General features: G+C 33.6%; 3 protein-coding genes across 3 annotated transcripts; 2 read left to right on the plus strand and 1 right to left on the minus strand.

The window, feature by feature from the left end:
• The first annotated feature begins 1528 nt into the window (after window positions 1-1528).
• Window positions 1529-23818, plus strand: LOC127791343 (protein VASCULATURE COMPLEXITY AND CONNECTIVITY-like). Its single transcript, XM_052321145.1, has 4 exons — window positions 1529-1950; window positions 2078-2280; window positions 2800-2989; window positions 23689-23818. Exons 1-3 carry the CDS (start codon window positions 1852-1854, stop codon window positions 2978-2980), a joined length of 483 nt encoding a protein of 160 aa, XP_052177105.1. The 5' UTR covers window positions 1529-1851; the 3' UTR covers window positions 2981-2989; window positions 23689-23818.
• LOC127791340 (probable terpene synthase 9) lies at window positions 3022-5521 on the minus strand. Its single transcript, XM_052321142.1, has 7 exons — window positions 5370-5521; window positions 5044-5296; window positions 4526-4901; window positions 4179-4397; window positions 3929-4067; window positions 3568-3816; window positions 3022-3472 (listed from the first exon to the last, which is right to left on the minus strand). Exons 1-7 carry the CDS (start codon window positions 5508-5510, stop codon window positions 3179-3181), a joined length of 1671 nt encoding a protein of 556 aa, XP_052177102.1. The 5' UTR covers window positions 5511-5521; the 3' UTR covers window positions 3022-3178.
• LOC127791674 (protein VASCULATURE COMPLEXITY AND CONNECTIVITY-like) lies at window positions 22226-23691 on the plus strand. Its single transcript, XM_052321653.1, has 3 exons — window positions 22226-22378; window positions 22773-22975; window positions 23495-23691. The coding sequence occupies exons 1-3, from the start codon at window positions 22226-22228 to the stop codon at window positions 23673-23675; spliced, it is 537 nt and encodes a 178-aa protein (XP_052177613.1). The 3' UTR covers window positions 23676-23691.

Here is a 23818-nt window from a genome sequence, read left to right on the forward strand (position 1 = left end):
ATCAATGATGGAAAACGTGGATGACACTGCTTATACAAACAAGGAAACAATGTGTGTGTGTGTGTGGGAGGATTGTAGTTATGAGGATATTTTGGATGGAGAACAATCCGAGTTATAGGTTCTTAGGGTGTAGCTTCTATGGCCGCCCAAATGCTTGCGACTCGAATTGTCCTTGTGAGGGCAATCATTCCACACATACATATTATTTCCTCGTTTGTATAGGCAGTGCCATCCACGTTTTCCATAACTGATTCTTTGAATTTTGGTACTATGTTTAGGTTTTGAGAGTTAGGGCAGAGAGGATTTAGGGAAAATTTTAGGATTGGGGAAATTGATTTCTAACTTGTCCGAAATCGAGCTTTTGTTTTTTGGAAAAAGAAATCGTGCTTACCTGGTAGTTAGCAAATAGGTGGGATCTGATTTGGAGCTGAATTGGCTGAAAATAAAATTTTGATTAGACCACTTCGAATTTTGTTAGCCAAGTGTGCATTTTCACTTTGCAAGATCAAAAGGTGATGTAACAAGTGATGAATGGTTGACATTGAACAAAATTCAGTAAGCAAGTAATAATAATTTAAAATTCAATGAGTAAATAATTATAATTTTAAATTTCAATTAGTGTATATTAAAATTGATTGGGTCATTTCAGATTCTATTAGTTGCGTAGACATTTTTCATTTGTAAGATTAGACAGTTGGATTTCGTTAGTCACGTAGATATTTTTCATTTGTAAGATTAGATAGTGATATAACGAGTGATAGATGGTTGACGTTAAATAAAATTTAACGTAAATAGTAGTAATTTAAAATTTAATAAGTAAATAATTATATTTTTAAAATTAAGTGAATGTAGTGTGGAAGGTAACAAAGGAATCTTTTTACAAAAGGAGCTCTTTCCAAGTAGCAGGAGAATAGTTTCTTTTTATCAAATGCCCCATCACTGGATCATTATATATTTTGAGTAAACTGGTAGTATATTTTTTCAACTTTGCTTATTTAATCTGAAACTTCTTGAACTTAAAAAGTTTACTTAATTAGTTTTTTTTTTTTAATTTTTTCATACCCCTTTTAAATTGGGGGGGGGTTTAGTTTAGATATCTCTTGAATTTTTATTTTTGTTTTTTATTAAATTAGTTTTTAATTTTTAAAAAATATTTAACAAAAATAAAAATTTGAGAATATTCGAACTAAAAACTGAAATTTGTGAGAGAGAGAGAGAGAGAGAGAGAGGTGGGTGATTAATTTAAAAAAAAATAAAAATAAACCGGATGAATTATCAAATTGAGAGTGTATTAAGTTAATTAGTTAACGATTGTGACTTTGTGTGTTTGAAATTTGTTGAGATTGATTTGCTTTCTGCCGGTTCACACGCTATCTAATCGGAACCGATTCTCTTTTATCAGAGATGTCAAATCTGCTATATATATATATATATATGTAAATGGCTAACAATATCCAAATCGCTGCGGAGCCTGAGAGTCAAAAAAAAGGGCCTATAATTTACTGTCCACCGATTCATTTTTGTCCTTTGGCAGATCCCTAGACACGCTGCTCCTTAGCTGCCTCACTACTTTCCTTCGTGTGGTGGAATCCAAAGAGTAGAAAAATAAAAATAAAAAGAAAAGGAAACAAAAGAGTCCCAAAGCAGAGTAAAGTTGGCACTGTCCATCGACAAAAGCAGCTCTTTTTCCACCATTATCGATCCATCCCCAGTCTGATCCTCCACACTTTCCTGCTTCACTGTGAACTCTTTTCATATTGCCTCTTCCATCTGAATCTCAGCACCAAACCCTTGTATTTTCCTTCTCGGAATCTGCCCTTTGTACCTTATCAATATATTCCCCAAATTAATATGTCTAGAGTGGTTGGCATTTTTGCTTGTCTGTTGATTGTTGTGATGGATATTGCTGCAGGCATATTGGGTATCAAAGCAGAAGCTGCTCAAAACCAGGTCTCTCTCTCTCTCTCTCTCTATATATATATATATATATGACAAAGATATTTCGTCTTTATAACACATTAATAAACATTTTTAATGTTTACGTTGAAGTTGAAGTGTGTGATTTTGAAATATGCAGGTTAAGCATATGAGGTTGTGGCTATTTGAGTGCAAAGAGCCAAGCCATGAAGCCTTCACCTTGGGGCTGGCTGCAGCCGCCCTTCTGGTTCTGGCCCATGTTCTTGCCAACTTGATTGGTGGGTGCAGTTTCTGCACTCAAGAAGACATCCAAAAGGCTTCCCCTAGCAGGCAATGCTCCCTGCTTTGCCTCCTCCTCACTTGGTATCTCACTATTCCTTCTCAATCTCATGCTTTTGAGTAAATTTTAATTAAGCTAGTCACACTTGTAGAGTCATTCACCAAAATTTTCCTGATCGTTTCTTTGTCTCTCTTATTTCTGTTGTTATATACTCATTTCATTCCAGTTGCCTCATTACAAAAACTTGCATCTATATCTTCTTTTCTTTTCGCATGACACACTATCTTAATTCATGTTCCACACATTTTATCTTATTTTTAATCTTTTTGATAAGTGAAGACATTCACCCAAATTTTATAACTTAAATAAGAGATCCCACAAACTTATTATATATAAATTATTTTTCAATTTAATTTATCTTTTTTATATGAACCACCATCCATCTTTTTAACATTCAAATCTTTATTTCACTTATTTTTCTTGGAACACGTGCGCTGTTAAGATGTCATTTTTTCATTATTAAAACTTGGAATCCAGCGCCATAGCATGTGTGATCCCCCATGCCTGAATCTGTGTCCTTGATGTTGATTATCGTTGATCAGGGTTGTATTGGCCGTCGGATTGGGGTTGCTGGTGATTGGGACCCTGTCAAACAACAAGTCGAGAGCAAGCTGTGGTTTAACACACCATCACTATTTGTCCCTTGGCGGCATTCTGTGTTTTGTCCATGCAGGATTTTCTGTTGGGTATTACGTTATTGCCACTGCCACACCCACCGAGTAATTGAGTAATTATATATATATATATATATATATCAAGGGCACGGAGGTCATATTGTACTTCAAGAATCAACAAGCATTAGCTAGCTAGCTAGCCAGGGAATATCACTTTCAATCAGAATGACATAATTTACTAGCTTTTGTCCATGCAGGGTTTTCTAATGTTTATACATACTTTATTAGAAAACGTCTATTTAATTGATTATTTAATCAGAATTGGTTTCACAATTAACGAGATCAAATGATCTTTGATGGCTCCAACTGATGTGCCAATCCCATCTCCCCGCAGGTAGATAAGTTGAGCAGTCCTAGCCATGTTCAAACACATCTTTACTAGGGATTTAGCATGATTATTTCTCGCACTTGCCTCGTTAAGTTTCCTCCATGAAAATCCCATGAGCCCTTTTATATGCTCTCTTGCTTCTTCTTCAGACACTCCCTCCTCGATCATGTAACACTGAATGGACTTTGCTGCATCCCCTCTCATGATCTCAGCCTTCAAAGATGGACAAAAGACAGTCTGTAACTTGTTCAATAATGCTTAGAATAATTGAACATATTATGTGTATGTGCTTAAGCTTAATTAATTACCTTTGAAGTACCCAAATCATTGCTTAGTCGAGCTATGAGGGATGACCAGTAAACTACATCAGAGCAAGCTTTGAAGCTGTCAACAGAAGGTCTGGTTATGGCGGATCCTAGCAGTAGATAAGCATGGGCTATGGCTGCTTTACCACCCACTGAATTCCATCCACTTTCTAAGTATTCCTTCAGGGTTGGAGTGTACCCATTGTAAAACCATTGCGCTTCAACCAGATATGATCTGCAAAGATTTGCCCACTGCAACACTAATGCTTGCAAGTTAGATCTCAAATTTAGGCTTTTCTAATGAAGAGATCAAGCAATTAATTAGTATAGATTTAAGACAATCTAAATTTGTGCTTCTTGTTACCTCTTCCTTGATGAAGGGGATCACATTCAAGCCATGTTCTGTCAGAGCATCCCGAGCAATTTCATTTCCAAAGTTGAACATGGCCAAGTAGCATATCTTCATGTAATCGGGAAGGTGATCTGTGGCCTTCCCGTCCCATCTGATCGAATCAATGAAAAGAAAAGGAGGGGGGAAAATAGAGAGTGTTTGAGTTAGTTCTGTATAAAGAATAGTCGAGCTCTTACTCTATATATATATGGCATTGCCATACCGGTTCACTGCATCGGTGAAAAGTTGAAGCTCATCGAGTGATCCATAGATGTCATACATGTCATCTATTGCTGTTAGTATACAGATAAACTTGGTGAGGCCTATCCTGCATTTGGAGAACTTCGGCTCAAAGATTATCCCCATCGCCCACAAATAGTTCTCCATTAGTCGATCCCTCGTGAAGCTAAGCTTTGCATTCAAGCCTGTGCCCAACCACCACCTAACAACACAAAATCGTAATCTATTCTATGTTAGATAAATTCGTTGATTGAGTCAATTTTTATTTTATTATGGGATCGTGGACCTAGATCTACGTTATTGTGAGCCCAAACTCAATTGTGAACTTACTTTATTAAGTCCTTCACTTCTTTCTGATGCACTGATTGCACCAGATTGTAATCCAACTTAGCAAATTGCAGCAACAATGAGTTTTCTGTGCTGTTCACTCGATAGAGATCGATGAAGCTTCGCGCTTCCAATCTTGTCATCCTCCACCGGAGGGGGATTTCCAGGGACTTTTGAATTTGTTTCCCCAGCTTACTGCCTTGATCCTTCTTTGCAAATGCTTTCAGATGTATGAGACTAAAATTCTTGGCTTCTTCCAAATCATGTTCCCCATCAACTCCATAGTGTGAAGCTTCGTACAGACTCAGAAGACCTTCTGCCTCTTTGCTTAAGCTCTCCATGAATCTCCCATCACTGCCTTTGAATTTGTTGAACACAGCTAATTTGATGGAATGAAGAGTCGTCTCAGAATATTAAATGAAGAGTCGTTTAGGAACATGAAAAGTACTTAAAATGCATGAGGTGTAAGTGTGTTCTGTAGTTTTTATGGTGTGTTTAATGTGTGACAAAGTTCGATTAACCTGAGCTGACGGGGTATCCATGTTCTCTTAGAAGCCGAAATTGCAGCGAAGCTATGGAAAGATTGCTACTGCCACCACCTCGAACAAGGCCAATAGTCTCCTCAATCTCTTCCTCAAAATGGTATGCCATGCCTAGACGTTGCATTGAATCCACAAGCTTTAACTGAGCTGGAGCTTCAAATTCTTTCGTGGGTTTAAGCAAGCTTCTGATTTGTTGCTTCAACGCCTCTAATTTACAGCCATGGATCTCATACTGCGAGGAAAAAAAAAGAACAGTTCAAGCAAATCAAATGCCAAGAAAGTTTGAGAAGGGCTGGACTAATTACTGTATAGGATGTGTTTAATGACTCCACGAATTTGGGATCCCAAATGCTTGGATGGTAGTTTGCGGATCGTCGACGTTCATTCATTTGAAACTCATTCTTGGGCTTAAAGTAACGATTGGAATGAACAGTTGAGTTCATCATTCTCAAAAACTTCAAACGAACACGGCAAGAAGATCCAAGAGAGGGTGTGATTGATTTATAGGGCATTGCGGGCTCAAGGCCGGGCCCCAAAAATTGAGAAGAGCACGTAAGTGAGAAAAAATTAATTTAATTTGATAGAAGTTGGTATCAAATAGTGTATTTTTCATATTAATCAAAAATTATATCAAATAATTTTTTTATATTAATTTAGTTTAATGCAAAAGACAACTTACCTAATTTAGAATAATATAAAAATTATAAATGAGAAAGGATTGTCATGATCATGCGCGGTGTGAACAATTTAAATTTATAAATAAATTTAGAGTTATAATTAGATAAACTGTTATTATATTACATTTATATGTTAAATTTATTATAATCTATTTTCTCTTCCTGAAGACTAGATGAGATAAGATATTTAGTTTTCAACAAATTTCAATTTATATACTTCATCCGTTGGATGATAGATCTAATTTAATTTTTAGTAAAAATAAATTTAATCTATTTATAGACCTAAATCTACTGTTCATGTAATACTCAATGTAATTAAAGTGTTTTCATAATTTGAAAAAAAATTATTTAAATCTTAAATTTTTTCTAAAATATGGCATACTCTCAATATTGATGTTAGATTTATTTTCAAAATAAAAAGTTTTAAAAGAAATTATAACCATAAAAATAGAAACATCACTCCCGATACTAATTTTTATAAAAAATGTAAATTCTTTTTCAAATGTATGGATAATTTATAAAATACTATTAATCATTTCAGTTACTCTAAATTTAGCAATAAGAAATTTGTTAAAATTAAAATTAATAAAATTTTATTTACATTCAATTATGTAACAAAAAAGATTAACTAGTTTGACTATATTATCAATTGAAGAAGATTTATTTTCTAAACTTAAGTACAAAAATTCATTTAAAGATTTTGCATCCCAAAAAATAAGAAAAATAAAATTTTAATAAATTTTATTATTTATTTATATTAATAAAATATCACTAAAATAATTCTACTCGCTTAGTCTCAAGCGGGCTTGATAGGGGTTTAATTTTGGGTGGGGATGAATCACCCTGTAAGAAGAGTAAAGAAGTGGGAGATGATAATGAAGAGTACAAAGAAGTCAAGTAGCGTAGCGTATTGATCTTCTATATGGATTACAAAAAGTGTAGTGTAGGTGTGCATCTAGAGTAGCAAGGGCTAAATTAGAATTCTGTAGATAACTTTGGTTTTTACATGGCTGCCATTCTATTCTTTTCCCAATTACAAAAATGCCATTATCCTTTGTAAGGCTCGTCTCTACTTTCACCTCCTGCTTCTTTCCTTGGTCTGGAGTCGAATTTGCGGGACTTCTTCTGTTTATCTCATTTAATTTGTGAAACTCCTCATCTTCTCTTGTCCAATATTTTAAAAACCGAATCGGATCGGCCGATCGAACCGATTTAATCGGGAACTGATGGTTTATCCAGTCTGATTTAATTTAAAAAGTTAAATGTCTTTCAACTCAGTCAAAACCGGTCAAAATCCAATTGGACCGGTGAACCGGAAACTGGATTGATCCCAATTTTTTCACCCCTCACTCATTTTTAAATTTTTAATTACTAATTAATTCTGTAATAACATATATAACAATTATATATAAAATATTAGTTATATATTAGTAAATAATAACATTTCTTATAATAATATATAGAATATTAGTATTTTAAATATATATTAATATATATATTTAATATATATTATTTATTTATAAAATATATATGACATCATCCAGTCAGACTACTCCGGTCTAATCGCTCGGACCAATTGACCCGTGACTCAATTAATAGCCCAGTTCACACTACAACAAATTTTAGATTAAGAGACATTTAAGAATGCCTTAATAGATAGTTTATTGGGGCATTTTAATTATTAGGGCACTAATAATAATGTAGCGTGTAATTGTACCCCGAAAACGTATTGAGGTACTTACAAATGCCTAAAAAATAACTATAAATTTAAGTTTGTTGCGATACTTAAAAATACTTCAAAAATCACTATAAATTTATTTTTCATATCCTCCACAAGGCTTTCTCTTAACTCTAACTTACTTTTCCCTCAACTCGAACCCTAAAACTTTCCTTCTTCTCGCACACGCATGACCACCTGATCTACACATCATCTTATTAATATATGTGCCTATGTTTATTTTATAGTATATCTAAGTTTCATTAGAATTATTCTATTGGGACACTTAGGGGGCATTTGGTACATGAGAAATTTTAACATTCTTGGGAATGTTAGGTTGGGAATCTGTATTCTCATGTCTGGTATAATTTTTTTATAAAAAGAATTTTGGGAAATAGGATTCCTAGGAATGATTTTTAAGCAACTTTCCCACAAAAAGATTTTCATGGGGGGTTGGGAATCCAAGTTTCCCATGGATTTGAGAGTGTTTTTAACAAATAAAAAGATTAAAACACTCATTACCATTTTATAACCCCATACAAACATATTATATATATTATATTATTTATTATAAAATATTATATATATTAAAGTAAATATTCATACAAACATATATATTATTATATATATATACACATGCATATATATACATAATGTGTAAAAAAATAACATTTTTTTTTATTTTTTAAAGATATTGTGGGTCCTAATATTTTACATAGTAGAAGAAATTTATCATTTTTAAATAAAAAATTAAATAAGGGTAATTTTGGAAAAAGAACATGAATTCCCAAGAATGTTACATTTAAACCAAACATAAGAATGTAAGATTCTAAAAAAAGAATACTCAACATTCCTGAGAATATTTAAATCTATCCGAACATAGAATTGCATAAATCCTGGGAATTAAAGATTTTCAAAAACATTCCCAAGAATCATGAATCTCAGGAATTTAAAAACTTCTCCCGTACCAAACGCCCTCTTAAGATTTGTCTATTAGGACACTCCATCAGAGTGTTTTGTTAGAATTATTTTAATGGGGCATTTAAAAAATTCTACCCCATTAGATTTATCTATTAAGACACTTAAATTTGTCTATTAGGGCATTTCATTGTCGTGCCTCATTAGAATTGTTTTATTGGAACACTTCTTTAAATTGTGCCTTAAAATGGTATTTTATATGACACTTAATTGTTGTGCCTCATTAAAATTATTATATTGGAGCACTTTCTTAGATTGTGCCATAAAAAATACCCTAAAAAAGATGACACTTTCTAAAAAATACCCTAAAAAAGATGCCTCAACAAATTATTTTTGTTATAGTGTCACTCTCCGGTCTAGTTTTTAAAACATTGTTGTTGTCTTGTCCCGGGCCTGATAGGGGTTTACTTCTGGGTGGGGATGAATCACCCTATAAGAAGAGTAAAAAAGTGGGAGATGATAATGAAGAGTACGAAGAAGTCAAGTAGCGTAGCATATTGATCTTCTATATGGATTACAAAGAGTGTAGTGTAGGTGTGCATCTAGAGTAGCAAGGGCTAAATTAGAATTCTATAGATAACTCTGGTTTTTACATGGCTGCCATTCTACTCCTTTCCCAATTACAAAAATGCCATTCTCCTTTGTAAGGCTCCGTCTCTACTTTCACCTCCTGCTTCTTTCCTTGGTCTGGAAAATGACTCGAATTTGTGGGACTCCTTTTTGTCTGTCTCATTTAATTTACGAAACTCCTCACATTCTCTTGTCCAATGTCTTAAAAATCGGATCGGATCGACTGGTCGAACCGATTTAACCGAGAACCAATGGCCTATTCGATCCGATTTAACTTAAAAAGTCAAATGTATTTCAACCCGGTCAAAATTGGTTGGACCGGTGAACCGGAAACCGGATTGATCCCAATTTTTTCACCCCTCACTCATTTTTAAATTTTTAATTATTAATTAATTCTGTAAAAACATATATAACAATTATATATAAAATATTAGTTATATATTAATTAATAATAACATTTCTCAAAATAATATATAGAATATTAGTATTTTAAATATATATTAAAATATATATTTAATATATATTATTTAATTATAAAAAAATATATATATATAATATTATCCAGTCGGACCACTCCGGTCTAATCGGTTGTACCAACTAACCCGTGACTCAATTAATAGCCCGATTCACTCTTCAGTCCAGTTTTTAAAACATTGCTGTTGTCTTGTCTCGTCCCAATACCTTCTTGTCAATGTGAATAATGTGAAGTTGAGAGTTGGTATCTGTTTCCGTCAAATGAGTTGGCTCGTCACGTGTCTTGTATGTGTTGCTAATCAATCACAATAAAATAATTATATTATTAGTTAAATAATAATTATATTTATAATATTACAATTATTATAATACTATATTTAAATCAATAATACAAAAATATTAAAATAATAAAATACTACGTAAGAAAAAATAAAAGCACAATAGTAGTTAAAGGGATGATAAAACCGAGGCCTTTGTAACAGAGTTATCTTAAAACAGATTCGTCGTCTCACCAAAAGTGCTAAATGATAATTGACATTTGTTTCTCAAAATACAACGATTTACAGATAAAAAAATTAACACAAACTTCAGAGTCTAATAGCAAACTAGAACACTATTAAAACTAAAAGAGTATGAAAATTTTTAAAAAATAATTTTACTAAAAATTCTCTTATTTTTTTCAATGGAGGAAGCCCTTTATTTATAGAGGATGAAGAAAAGAAGAGGAAAAAGGAAAAGAAAGAAGAAGAAAATGGGGGAGGCGGCTAATTGAGAGAGAAGTCGTGAGAGACAATTATTTATATATATATATAATATCTTTATAATATATAACGAAGTAGGTCCTTTCACATATATTAATAATTGAAATAGTAACTTGTAGGAAGCCCTTTATTTATAGAGGATGAAGAAAAGAAGTGGAAGAAGGAAAAGAAAGAAGAAGAAAAAGGGGGAGGTGGCTAATTGAGAAAGAAGCCATGAGAGGCAATTATATATATATATATATATAAAATATTTTTATAATATATAATCAAGTAGATCCTTTCACATATATTAATAATTGAAATAGTAATTTGTATAGTATTCTACATTATTAATTTCAATCAACTATCTCGCATAGTGCACTCTCATAATTCAGCAGCGCATAGTGCATATTTTGTAATTTTTTTCTTTCTTTTACATTTACAATAATATATAAATTATACATCATATTACAGATACATCAAACCATTTTTTAATCAATTTTTCATTCACCTATTTATCAATTTGGATATGTGAATATGCAAATATTCTAAATTTTTTAACAATCCCCCACATAAATGAAAATTGATGAGAAAATATTTTAACTCGGTGATAGTGTTCATTGATCGAAACTTGCAAAGGATAGATAGGTGTTACCCCTTAAACCTTTCATTGTGAAAATATATTTATTTCACTAACTCTCCAGAAAACATGATTTCCTTGAATTGTCATGTTATCAATGTAAATGATAATATATCTCACACAAGAATATTATTACTATTGTTCAGTTCTCATGATTATATTTGTTTTGGCCATGAACAATAACTTGGTTTTGAGAGAAGTTTTTAAAGAAATAAGCCTTATACAATTCTCTTTTAAAGTGGTCTCACTTATCTTCATATAGCTGATTTCTTATTTCAGAGTAACTTACTTACTTCATTTAAAATTTTTGAGTTTAAGAATTATTAAAGCAAACCTTGCTATCATTTTTTTCTCATAGGTATCACTGTTTCATTACAGGAATGGACAAAAGGATAACCCCTCCTCCCCCCACAATGACCTAATAAAATTTTTACAATTAGGTTGTCCCTTTGAACCTAAATCTTGAGATTTCCAATTAACTAGGTTGGGTTTCCATTGTAACAACTTATTTTTTGATGAGCTTTAGTTTGATTCCCCTTGATGATTTTTTAACTAACTCTCTATTCAACCATTTGGTTAGCACATTTGTAATATTACCTGTTGACTTCACATAGTCAATAGACATAATTCTAGTTGAGAGTAGTTGTCTAATAGTATTATGTCTACAACGTATATGTCTAAACTTATCATTATACATGTTACTCTATACCCATCCAATTGTAGATTGATTATCACAATGTATACATATTGGAGGCACAGGTTTCTGCCATATTAGAATATCCTCTAAGAAATGGCATAGCCATTCTGCCTTTTCGCCATATTTGTCTAAAGCAATAAACTCTGATTCCATAGTAAATCTGGCTATAACAGTCTGTTTAGAGGATTTCCATGCTACAACTGTACCTATAAGTGTGAATACACATTTACTTGTAGATTTCGAGTTTTTCACATCAAATATCCAATTCGCATCACTATATCCTTCTAGGACAGTTGAGTATTTGGTGTAGTGCAACCCAAAGTTACAAGTATACCGTAGTATCTAAGTACTCTTACTATTACTTTTTAATGGTCTGTATTAGGATTACTTGTATATCGACTCAATCCACTAATTGCATAAACAATATCTGGTCTAGTTCAACTCATTAACTACATTAGACTTTCAATTACTCTAGAGTATTCTACTTGAGAAATATTCTCACTTCTATTCTTGGATAATTGAAAACTAATGTCTAATGGTGTTCTAGCTACACCAGAATCATTTTTGATGAATTTTTTCAAAATTTTGTCCACGTAATGTGACTGACTTAAAATAAGACCATATGATATTCTTGTGATTTTAACCCTTAAAATCACATATGCAAGTCTCGTATCTTTCATGTCCAACTTTGAATTTAACATATTCTTGGTCGATTTGACTATCTTATCATTACTACCAACAATGAGGATATCATCTACGTAAAAACACAAAATGATTTTAAATTCATTGGTTATCATTACATTATCAAATTTTCCATACCATTCCTTAGGCGCTTGCTTTAAGCCACACAATGATTTTGCCAATTTACAGACTTTCTTTTCTTGTCTTGGAACTATAAAACCCTTGGGTTGTTCCATGTAAATTTCTTCATCCAAATCTCCATTTAAAAAAGTTATTTTCACATCCATTTGATTTACTTCTAAATTTCATAGAGCTATAATTGCAAGTATCATCTGAATGGAATTTATTCTTATTACAGGAGAATATGTATCAAAAGTAATCTAGGCCTTCTTGTTGCCTATAACCTTTTATCACAAGTTTAGCCTTATACTTATCAATAGAGCCATTTGCTTTCATTTTTCTTTTAAAGATCTACTTAGACCCTAAAGGTTTACATCCAAGTGGCAGATCTACTAGCTCCCAAGTATGATTCTGTAAAATAGAATCAACTTCACTTTTAATTGCTTCTTTCCACAAAAATCATCTTTGAACAACTTATAGCTTCTTCATAATTTTGGGGTTCATTTTCTAACAAGTAAGTTAGAAAATCTAGGCCAAAAGATTTTCTTACTCTTATTTTTTTGCTCCATCTAGGTTCATTCTCAAATTCTTGTTTATGTTCTAAATCATGATTTTTTTCATTCATAGTATCATATGTTGGTTTAAACGAACTTGAACCCTCCTTAGAGTAATAAGGAAACACATCTTCAAAAAACAATGCATTTATCAATTCCGTTATAGTGTTCTTGTGTATATATGGGTTTTTAGACTCATACACCAGGAATCGATAAGCATTACTTTTAAGTGCATATCCAATAAAAATATAGTCAACTGTTTTAGGACCTATTTTCATTTTCTTTGGTGTCGAAATAATAACTTTTGTTATACACCTCCACACTCTTAAGTATTTGCAGGATAGTCTTCTACATTTTCAAAGTTCATAAGGAGTTTTTTCTTTTTTCTTTCGGGGTATCTTGTTTAAAAGATAATTGCTTGATAAAATAGCTTTACCCCACATGTTCTGAGGTAATCCAAAACTTATTAACATCGCATTTATCATTTATTTTGATGTGCGATTTTTACGTTTTGCAACACCGTTTGATTGACATGAATAAGGTGTTGTAACTTATGTACAATTCCATATTGTGCACAAAATTCATCAATTGGTGTTTTATACTCGCCACCTCGATCACTTTTCAATGCCTTTATTTTCTTATTAAGTTGATTTTCAATTTCATTCTTATAGAGAATAAATTTATCTAAAGGTTCATCCTTGCTTTTAAGTAGATACACATAACAATATTTCGTGCTATCATCGACAAAAGTAATAAAATACATATTACTACCTCTTGTTTATATGAATTTTAAATTGCACACATCACTATGTATTAAATCAAGAGGTTCTGTATTTCTTTCAATTGTTTGAAATATGATCTCGTCAATTTTGCCTCTACACAAGTTTCCACTTATGTTTTTAATCGATATGAAAAGATAGTATATGATCAAAGTTAATTAATCTACACAGCATATCATAATTAATATGACCTAGTCTACCATGCCATAAATTGGAAAACATAAGCAAGAAAACCAAAGGCTTATTTGTTTTATTCATAATGGTCATTACATTGCAACTTAAAAGCTCATCTGATACATAACCTTTCCCAACATACATTCTATATTTTGACAAAATAACTTTATCTGACTCGAATACCATATGAAATCCATGCTTGCTCAATAACGACTCGAACACCAGGTTCTTACGAATTTCTTGCACATACAACACATTGTTCAAACTCAATTATTTTCTAGATGTCATCTTTAACAACACTTTCTCATGTCCATTAATCTCAAAAGACGAAAATTACCAATGAACATCTTTTCCCCATCAAATGGCTCGAAATTGGTGAATAGTTCCCTGTTTGAGCACACATGCCTTGTGGCACCAGTGTCAATCCACTATTCCCTCGGGTTAGACCTGGCCAAATTCACCTCAGATATCATGGCTGACAGGTTCATATTGGACACGTTTGTAATCATGGTATCCACCACATATGCCTCATGGGCCCTAGTCTTCATCTTTGAAAGTCTGCACTTCATAGATCAATGACCCAATTTGCCATAGTTTAAGCATTTCCCTTGGAACTTGTTTTTGGAGACTTCTCCTTTGGGTCCCAGCTTTGGTTTGTTTTCTTATATTTGGAGCTTTGCCCATGCTCCAATGTATTCGTTTTAGCAGCAGCAGGATTGAAACTTTTCTTCTCTGACCCTCTGTTGTCTTCTTCAATTTGAAGTCTAATGATCAGTTCTTCAAGATTCATTTCCTTTTGCTTGTGCTTAGGGTAATTCTTGAAATCCTTCCAATCAAGAGGCAACTTCTCAATAACAGCAACAACCACTTGGAAAGATTCACTTAGGAAAGATTACTTGAAATTCTTGCACTTGATTAACCACTATCGTGGAATCCACCATTTTGAAATCGAGGAATCATCCAACTATGAATTTCTTGATTCCAACATCCTTAGATTTGTATTTTTGGTCTAAGGATTCTCATAGTTACTTGGCAGTTTTCATTGTAATGTATATGTTATACAATGAATCATGCAGACCATTTAAGACATAATTTATGCACAAGAAATCAAAATGCATCCATGCCTCAACTGCGTTGATTACTGGCATATATGTTTCAGCATCCTTTAAAATAGGAGCATCTTCAGTCAAGAATCTTGCAAGATTCAAATTAGTGAGGTAAAACAACATTTTTTGCTGTCACCTCATCAAATTCAATCCGTTGAATTTCTCAGCCTTTTCGCCATAAGCCGCAAGCACTACAACAAGTATCTGGGCTACAAGAATAGATCCTTGCGCCACATTATTAGAGGTTTCAGCAGAATTCACAAGAGTAGCCATCTCTTGAAACGAAACTTATTCGTGAGAAATCTGTTTCAAGATTGTTAACCAACAACAATAAAATAATTATGTTGTTAGCCAAACAATAATTATATTTATAATATTGTAATTATTGCTTGAAAATATAATTATCATAATACTATATTTAAACCAGTAGTACAAAAATATTAAAATAATACAATACTACTCAAGGAAAAATAAAAGTACAACAGTATATAAAGGGATTATAAAATCGAGGCCTGCGTAACACACAATTTTCTTAAAATAGATTTGTCGCCTCACCAAAAGTGCTAGAGGTTAATTGGTGTCTGTTTTGTAGGATATAACAGTTTATTATAGACTGATAAGTTAGTACAAACTTTAGAGCCTAACAATGATCTAGAACAGTAATTGAACACTATTAATACTAGAAGAGTAGGAGAATTATTAGAAAATAATTATACTGAGAATTCTCTCATTTTTTTCAATGGAGGAAGCCCTCTATTTATAGAGAAAAAAGAAAAGAGGAAGAAGAAGGAAAAAGGAAGAAGAATAAGAAGGGGGGAGGCGGCTAATTGAGAAAGAAGCCGTGGGAGGCTTTGTAGCCTCCCTCAATTATATATATATATATAATATCTTTATAATATATAATGAAGTAAGCCCTTTCATTTATATTAATAACTGAAATAGTAACTTGCATAGTACTCTGTATTATTAATTTCAATCAGCCGCCTTGCACAATGCACCCTTATAATTCAATGCACATTTTGTATTTTTTCCTTTCTTTTACTTTTACAATAATATAAATTATATATTATAATACATATATCTCAAACCATTTTTTAATTAATTTTTAATTCATCAATTTATCAATTTGGACATATGACTATACAGATATTCCAAATTTTCCAACATATGTTGGGTCAGGTCTCCCTTTTAGTTGGAGGACGACCTAGTAATGGTTAGGTATTCTTAGCCTGTTTGATTGCAAGCATAAAATTTGAATAGAAATAAAATATTTTCTAGGTAATTGAATTACCTAGAATTAAATTCCAAGGAAAATATCAATTGAAGGTGTTTGATTGACTTAATTTTCTGCCTAGAAATTGTTTTACTTTTCCGATTTTTGGTGTTTGATTGCCATTATTTTCCATAGAAATAATCATTTTTTCTATCTTTTGGTGTTTGATTGCCAATATTTTTCCTAGAAAATAAACATTTTCCATAGAAAAAATACTTTCTTTACCTTGAAATTCAAAGCAAATTCAAAGTCACAATTATGAATATGAAAGAAAATTCAAAGTAAAAATTCAATTTTGCAGTTCCTATTGGAATGAACCATCATTGTATTGCAAACAACAACAATAAATTCATAAAAACCAACATGAATATTGCTGTAATTCAAAGTCAAATTCATTATGAATGTGAAACAGAGAACATGATCTCTTTTGGTGGACAAAGGCACCCATTGCAATCAAACAACATAGATATAAGATCTCGTTGAAACAAAAATGGGTTTTCTTGTTCTCTGTTCTCAATCAAACAACATGGATAGAAGACCATCATTGCTGTAATTTTCAACATTTAACAAGAAATATATAAAAACCAACATAATACACCTGTAACGCAAACAACAACAAGCGCATGAGCGACTACAAACACAGCTGGGACATACCTCGAGCAGAGAACATAACTACATCACAAGCCAATGCAAGGCAAAAATAAGGACGAAAAACACCACCTCAAACACATGAGGCAGGAAAGAGTCACATAAGACAAAATACATGAAAACAACAGAACCATGGAAAGCTGCACAATCGAAGCTACAAAGAAAATACAATGAGACCTACCAGGCATAACAGGCCATGGTTTCATCACACATAGAGAGTTACAGCTCAGTTTAGTCAGCAAGTACTACTGGACCATTTCTTATTTTATTTTGTTTTTGCAAAATTTTCCACGAAGAGCTTGACACCACAACATACTTGTACCAAAAATTTCCCAGGATCTTCCTTTACCCCAAAAAAGCACATTCTAGAGGTGCTTCTACCTTGGTGGAGCACAGAGAGACAACTTAATCACTAGCTAGGGAGAGATTTCTCCTACTTTAGGAGATGTGCAGATCCTCCTCAACCTTGACATGGTTGATGAATTGGACTTTACCATACTTTTTTTTTCTAATGAATGAAAGATGTACAAACTCCTGCAAATCCACATAGTTGAGAGCAACCAATGTGGTTTTCAACAAGTGGTCCTGGATTGAACTCAAAAAAATTATTCGTTTGTTAGATAAGGTACCTCTTCAGATATTGGTGTTTTTAGAGAAACATTGACCAGTTACCTGGAACCCCAATCATAGCAGGCCCAAGGTTTCAAGCACGGTATACATTGGCCAAGTAAATTGTCCTGCCCAGCATATCTTGGAAGGGCCTCCATAAGATGGCGCTAACTCGAGCTTGTTCAAATTGGCAGCAATTTTGGCTAGGGAAAAATCATTGCAGCTTGTTCTAATTTTCCTTGACACAATCAATTGCTGCCTTGACACACAGCATAGAAATAAGAGCAGCCTTTTGGCCACTATGAACATTTAACAGACTTGAGCATGCACTTCCTATGGCTGTTCATCTATGAACACTATCCAAAATGTGCTCCCTCTCAAACTTTCAATAGGTTTAAAAACATAAATATGAGGAAGACTCTTCTAGAAAATTCATTTGGATTTCAAATATGAATATGATCAACCTGGTTGTTCAAAAGGCTCATTCAGAGGGCTGGTGGAAGACTACCAATGCAAACAACTAATACAAAGTCATTGATGTTAAGGCAAGTTCTACTTTCGCCCCTCAGCAAATACGAAGTCATATTGGAATACAAACACAACATATCCATTGGTCTCATTCAAACACAAAATATATGCAGTTTCGTTCTGCCTTACAAATTAAACAGTGTTTGTCACAAACATACCAAACATCATCTACTAATTAAGCGGAGGTGGAGCACGGCCAAGTTTCTCAAAAACCCAATCCCGCATAAATGCTTCATCAGTCAAACTCATAAAGATTCTCACAAAACTTTCATCCGCTTGAAATATCTTCATGATTTGCATCATATCATGCCTGTCTATCTTCATGCCTTTTAATTTTTCTAAAACCAATTGCCAATTTATATGTTTTTGTGTATCTAATGTCGCTTGAATCTCCATAGCATTGGCAATTCTTTTTGATGATTCGACAATACTCGATAGGGTAATAATACTCTCATCGGGTTGGGTACGTCTGCGTCGGCTTCTGTTAGTTCCTTCTTCGGCGCTACACTTGGAATCACTTTTTTTGCTTGAATTTTTAGCTTCACTTTGACTATCAATCCCATTTACACTTTCATCTACTACTAAAAAAAAAAAAAAGAAAACTTATTAAAATCTATTATATAAGGCATATTATGAATAATATATATATTTATTATTGACTTTTATAAATACCATGGATGGGAAAGATATCGTCATTGCTGGCTATTGAGCGCTCTCATGTAGCAACATCATTTCCAAGGATAACCTCCAACTCATCATACTAAGGACAATGTTTGTTCTTCCACTTTCCAAATTATGGTTTCTCCTAAAAAAAATTTTTAGAAACAAAGGCAAATATTTTCATGACTTGTCAATGCCCAAAAGAAACTATACTACTAATGTGTAATGAAAAAAAAGTTGCATGGTCGATAAAGCATTATACCTTAAGAAACTCCTCCCAAGCCAATGCAACGGCTGTGACACGTCCAGTGTTAGGATCAAACCCAAAACCACTCATACTTAATATTTGACAAAGTTCAACATATTCTTTCTTAATAGTCTTCAAACACCCCCTTACATTTTTTTTCGACACCACAACTCCACACCCATTATTTACGCTCTCAATTACCTTGGACACTTGAGATGAGGTAACACCATTGTCACTTCTTTTGTGACTGGTCAACACTTGATGATATAGTGCGCTAATCATACAATTATCTATTACATCATTCCAATGTATAAGACGATTCTTCGATATAGGATCCATTTGGCTCGAGCTCTTTTCCTCTCCTATAGGGTTTTTTTGATTATGTGCCATAAAATGTCTTTCAAAATTAAAAAAGTTATGGTCAACCATTACATAATATCATGTACAAAAAATAATAACCGACTAATAATAACATGTTAAATACAATATATGTTATATAAGCAAGTTTATGTCAACCATTACATAAGGATATAAATGACAATTAAAAATTCAAATTTAATCGAAATCAACTCCTGCATCATGGTTGGGATGATAATCAGCTCGCATTAAATCAGTAATTGTATTCCTATTGCATCAGCTATGAAAGATATGTGAGCATTTGGAGTCTCGTCTTCAGATACATCGACATGTGTAGGGTTATTCTCATCATCGCTAGTATCTACGTCCTCACCACAAACATCTTCTATATCATCATTCCTTAAGAAGTTGTGGACGTACGACACAACAAGCAAGGACTATCTTTGCTTGTGTTTCAATGTCGTGGTAGGGTTGATGTCTCAAATATGCAAATCTTCTGTTAAGCAAACCAATTGTCCTCTCAACAACATTATGTAGAGATGAATGGCGAAAATTGAACAACTCCTTACTACTTTCAGGACGTTGACCCTCAATGTCTCTACGATGATAACGAGTCCTACGGTATGGTGCAAGAAATCCCGGAACCAATGGGAAGTCGGCATCACAGAGATAATATTTACCTATCAAAGAATTGTTTGTTACATAATCATTATTAAATAATTGGTAACCTTGTGAAAAAAAATGATATCAAACTAGTGGTACAACTTACCCAAAGGAACTGTCAGCTTATGTCCTTGCCGTAATATTGCACTCCTTAACAATCGACCGTCATGTGCCGATCCCTCCCAACCGGCAAGTACATATGTAAATTTTATATCAAATGTGCAAGCTACTAAAACATTTTGAGAAATCTCTTGCTTTCTATTGCGATACCTAGCTTGTTCTTCTAAAGGGACATTCGCAGGAATATGTGTACCATCTATTGCCCCTACAACATCCTTTAACAAAAAAAAAAACTTTTAATAAGAAAATTACTTTAGAATATTGAACCTTTACAAAACATATAATGAAATAATTTCGACCCCTAACCTGAAAATATGTGAACCAAGGCTTGATATTTTCTTTCTTGTATGGTGAGTTGTAAACAGTGGCGTTAGTGACAGCATCTCTATATAGTCTGAGACAAGCGTGTAAGACCCTATGGAAGTAATGACTCATTGTTTGTCCAGATCTAAAGAAAGTAAAACTTCCAGCTTGATTACGTTCGTCATGCCCAACCGTGTTTAGGAAAATAGCCACTTGTTCCTCAACAAGGACAGATCTACTATCAACCAATCCATAAGTTCGTAACCGAGCACAAAATCTATGAAACGACTCTATTTTCATCCTAAGTAGGTTATGAAAAATTATATCACTCATTCCAAACATTCGTGTAGGGGTCATTTGTCTTTCAGAATCCCAATTTATATGAGGAGCCCTTGGGAGATATCGGTTGTGACGCCTAATATAATTATATATCACAATTGCTTGCATGACCATTGTCCAAAATAAACCCAAACGTTGTTGTTGCTGTCGAGGTTGATTCCTTGTTGAAGGCATGTTACTCACTACCACGTATAAAATAAAAAGTCAATAAAATCAACATATAAAAAAAGACGACAAATTAAACTACAATAGTTTGTAAAATTCAGAAAGATATGAAGAGTGAGAAATGTTACTAAAAAAGACTGATTGATGATGTTGCTAGAAAGAGATAAAAGTTTTGAAGCATCAAGTCAAAAAATTCCCTCCAATACAGGCAGCAACTTTCCACACTCCTTGATCACCCTCTATTTTATTTTTACTTTTGAACTCAGAATTATTATCATGGGGGTGCATTTATTTTAATTATGTTTGAAAATACATATATAGATAGATAGATAGTCATGGGAGTGGAAATCAATAGAGTCAAGTCATTAGGAAATCAATAGAGTGAAAATACATAATGTCCAGATAATAGATGGTTAATAACAGTGATAGGCAGTTCATGTAAGACCCCTAATAATTAATTATCCAATGAGCATAGACAGACACAGGATAACAGATAAATGAACAAATTACAGCTCAGTTTGGTGGCTAAGTATATGAAGCTAACACATTAAGTAATTAAAGAATTGTACTTTAAGAAGAGAGACACGCACATAACACAAGCAAATAAATCAATATACCAAATTATATTGGTGTACAACACTAGTGCATGTCTATGAATAATGGGCACTTTGCACTATTCGTTTCTACAGTCAGTGACTTGTCCATTTTTTCAGAAACTCTGTGTATCTGAAACACAGTTTCTCAACCTACAATGGCATATGCTTCATTTAACAATATTTTCATTTGATTCTACATGAGTGGACTCAGAAGTATATATCACAATATGCAGAAGTGACAAAAACCAAAGCTACTTTGGTTTCTTTTTTCCTTTATTCCACACAAATATGGACATATATCAGAATATTAAATTTATAATGTTGAGAAGTTTTCTATATTATAAAATTTTAGAACAAAAATTGCCCAAGATGGGGAAGATGGCGACGAAAGCTTACGATGGACGAAGATGGCGACGAGGATGAATGGCGGTCTGCAAGTCAGAATCGGAGGTCGACTTCGGCAGAGATGGCGAACATGAAGATCGCTCGCTGAAACAGAGGCCAAGATCACTCGCTGGAACAGAGAAAAAGATCTCTTCCGGTGGACGAAGACTCCAGATCGATGGTCGAAGACCAAGATTGTTCACTGAAACAGAGAGAAAAACCAAGATCGGTGGACAAATACCAAGATCGCTTGCTGGATCTACAGAAATAAGAATAGAATGAGGACGGAAACATTACCGTGGAAGAAGATGAAGATGCGTCGGTGGTGTGAAACTCGAAATCGAAGATGGTCTTCTGCGGAGATGGCGACGAAAACAAAGTCAGAGTTGGTCTTTTGTGGAGATGGTGACGAAGCCCAAGTCGAAGATAGATGGCGAGTCACAGGAAGTCGAAGATGGTCTTCTTCGGCAGTGGATGGCGACTCACAAAAAGGTGAAGATGGTGACAAAGCCCAAGTAGGGGCTCGACTTCGGCTGTGGATGGCGACGAAGTGGAAGGGAACAAAGCCAACTCGAATAGGAGAGGAAACCCTAGAGAAATCGAGGAGGAGTCAGCTGTGCGCGCATTGAGCAATTCCTTGGAAATGTAAAACACCCCCCATTCGGAAAACTATTTCCAGCGAAAGCTAGTAAATAGCGTCACTTGACCGAAAATGAGAACTTAAGTTCTCTGGAAAATAAAGGCAATTAAACACTACAAAAGATAGAATTTAGGTGAAAAATACTCATTTTTCGTGAAAAAGAAGTACAATCAAACAGGCCCTTTAATGTTATTTCGTCTTTATAACACATTAACAAACATTTTTAATGTTTACGTTGAAGTTGAAGTGTGTGATTTTGAAATATGCAGGTTAAGCATATGAGGTTGTGGCTATTTGAGTGCAAAGAACCAAGCCATGAAGCCTTCACCTTGGGGCTGGCTGCAGCCGCCCTTCTGGTTCTGGCCCATGTTCTTGCCAACTTGATTGGTGGGTGCAGTTTCTGCACTCAAGAAGACATCCAAAAGGCTTCCCCTAGCAGGCAATGCTCCCTGCTTTGCCTCCTCCTCACTTGGTATCTCACTATTCCTTCTCAATCTCATGCTTTTGAGTAAATTTTAATTAAGCTAGTCACACTTGTAGAGTCATTCACCAAAATTTTCCTGATCGTTTCTTTGTCTCTCTTATTTCTGTTGTTATATACTCATTTCATTCCAGTTGCCTCATTACAAAAACTTGCATCTATATCTTCTTTTCTTTTCGCATGACACACTATCTTAATTCATGTTCCACACATTTTATCTTATTTTTAATCTTTTTGATAAGTGAAGACATTCACCCAAATTTTATAACTTAAATAAGAGATCCCACAAACTTATTATATATAAATTATTTTTCAATTTAATTTATCTTTTTTATATGAACCACCATCCATCTTTTTAACATTCAAATCTTTATTTCACTTATTTTTCTTGGAACACGTGCGCTGTTAAGATGTCATTTTTTCATTATTAAAACTTGGAATCCAGCGCCATAGCATGTGTGATCCCCCATGCCTGAATCTGTGTCCTTGATGTTGATTATCGTTGATCAGGGTTGTATTGGCCGTCGGATTGGGGTTGCTGGTGATTGGGACCCTGTCAAACAACAAGTCGAGAGCAAGCTGTGGTTTAACACACCATCACTATTTGTCCCTTGGCGGCATTCTGTGTTTTGTCCATGCAGGATTTTCTGTTGGGTATTACGTTATTGCCACTGCCACACCCACCGAGTAATTGAGTAATTATATATATATATATATATATATCAAGGGCACGGAGGTCATATTGTACTTCAAGAATCAACAAGCATTAGCTAGCTAGCTAGCCAGGGAATATCACTTTCAATCAGAATGACATAATTTACTAGCTTTTGTCCA

Source organism: Diospyros lotus, chromosome 15, assembly GCF_014633365.1.
Source record: "Diospyros lotus cultivar Yz01 chromosome 15, ASM1463336v1, whole genome shotgun sequence".
Lineage (NCBI taxonomy): Eukaryota > Viridiplantae > Streptophyta > Magnoliopsida > Ericales > Ebenaceae > Diospyros > Diospyros lotus.

Coding starts and splice junctions, on each gene's coding strand:
- LOC127791343 (XM_052321145.1), top strand. CDS start 1,852: ATGTCTAGAGTGGTTGGCATTTTTGCTTGTCTGTTGATTGTTGTGATG. Junction 1,951..2,077: donor CAGAAGCTGCTCAAAACCAG/GTCTCTCTCTCT, acceptor TGAAATATGCAG/GTTAAGCATATGAGGTTGTG. Junction 2,281..2,799: donor CTTTGCCTCCTCCTCACTTG/GTATCTCACTAT, acceptor ATCGTTGATCAG/GGTTGTATTGGCCGTCGGAT.
- LOC127791340 (XM_052321142.1), bottom strand. CDS start 5,510: ATGATGAACTCAACTGTTCATTCCAATCGTTACTTTAAGCCCAAGAAT. Junction 5,297..5,369: donor CATTAAACACATCCTATACA/GTAATTAGTCCA, acceptor TTTTCCTCGCAG/TATGAGATCCATGGCTGTAA. Junction 4,902..5,043: donor TGGATACCCCGTCAGCTCAG/GTTAATCGAACT, acceptor CCATCAAATTAG/CTGTGTTCAACAAATTCAAA.
- LOC127791674 (XM_052321653.1), top strand. CDS start 22,226: ATGGCGACGAAAACAAAGTCAGAGTTGGTCTTTTGTGGAGATGGTGAC. Junction 22,379..22,772: donor AAGATGGTGACAAAGCCCAA/GTAGGGGCTCGA, acceptor TGAAATATGCAG/GTTAAGCATATGAGGTTGTG. Junction 22,976..23,494: donor CTTTGCCTCCTCCTCACTTG/GTATCTCACTAT, acceptor ATCGTTGATCAG/GGTTGTATTGGCCGTCGGAT.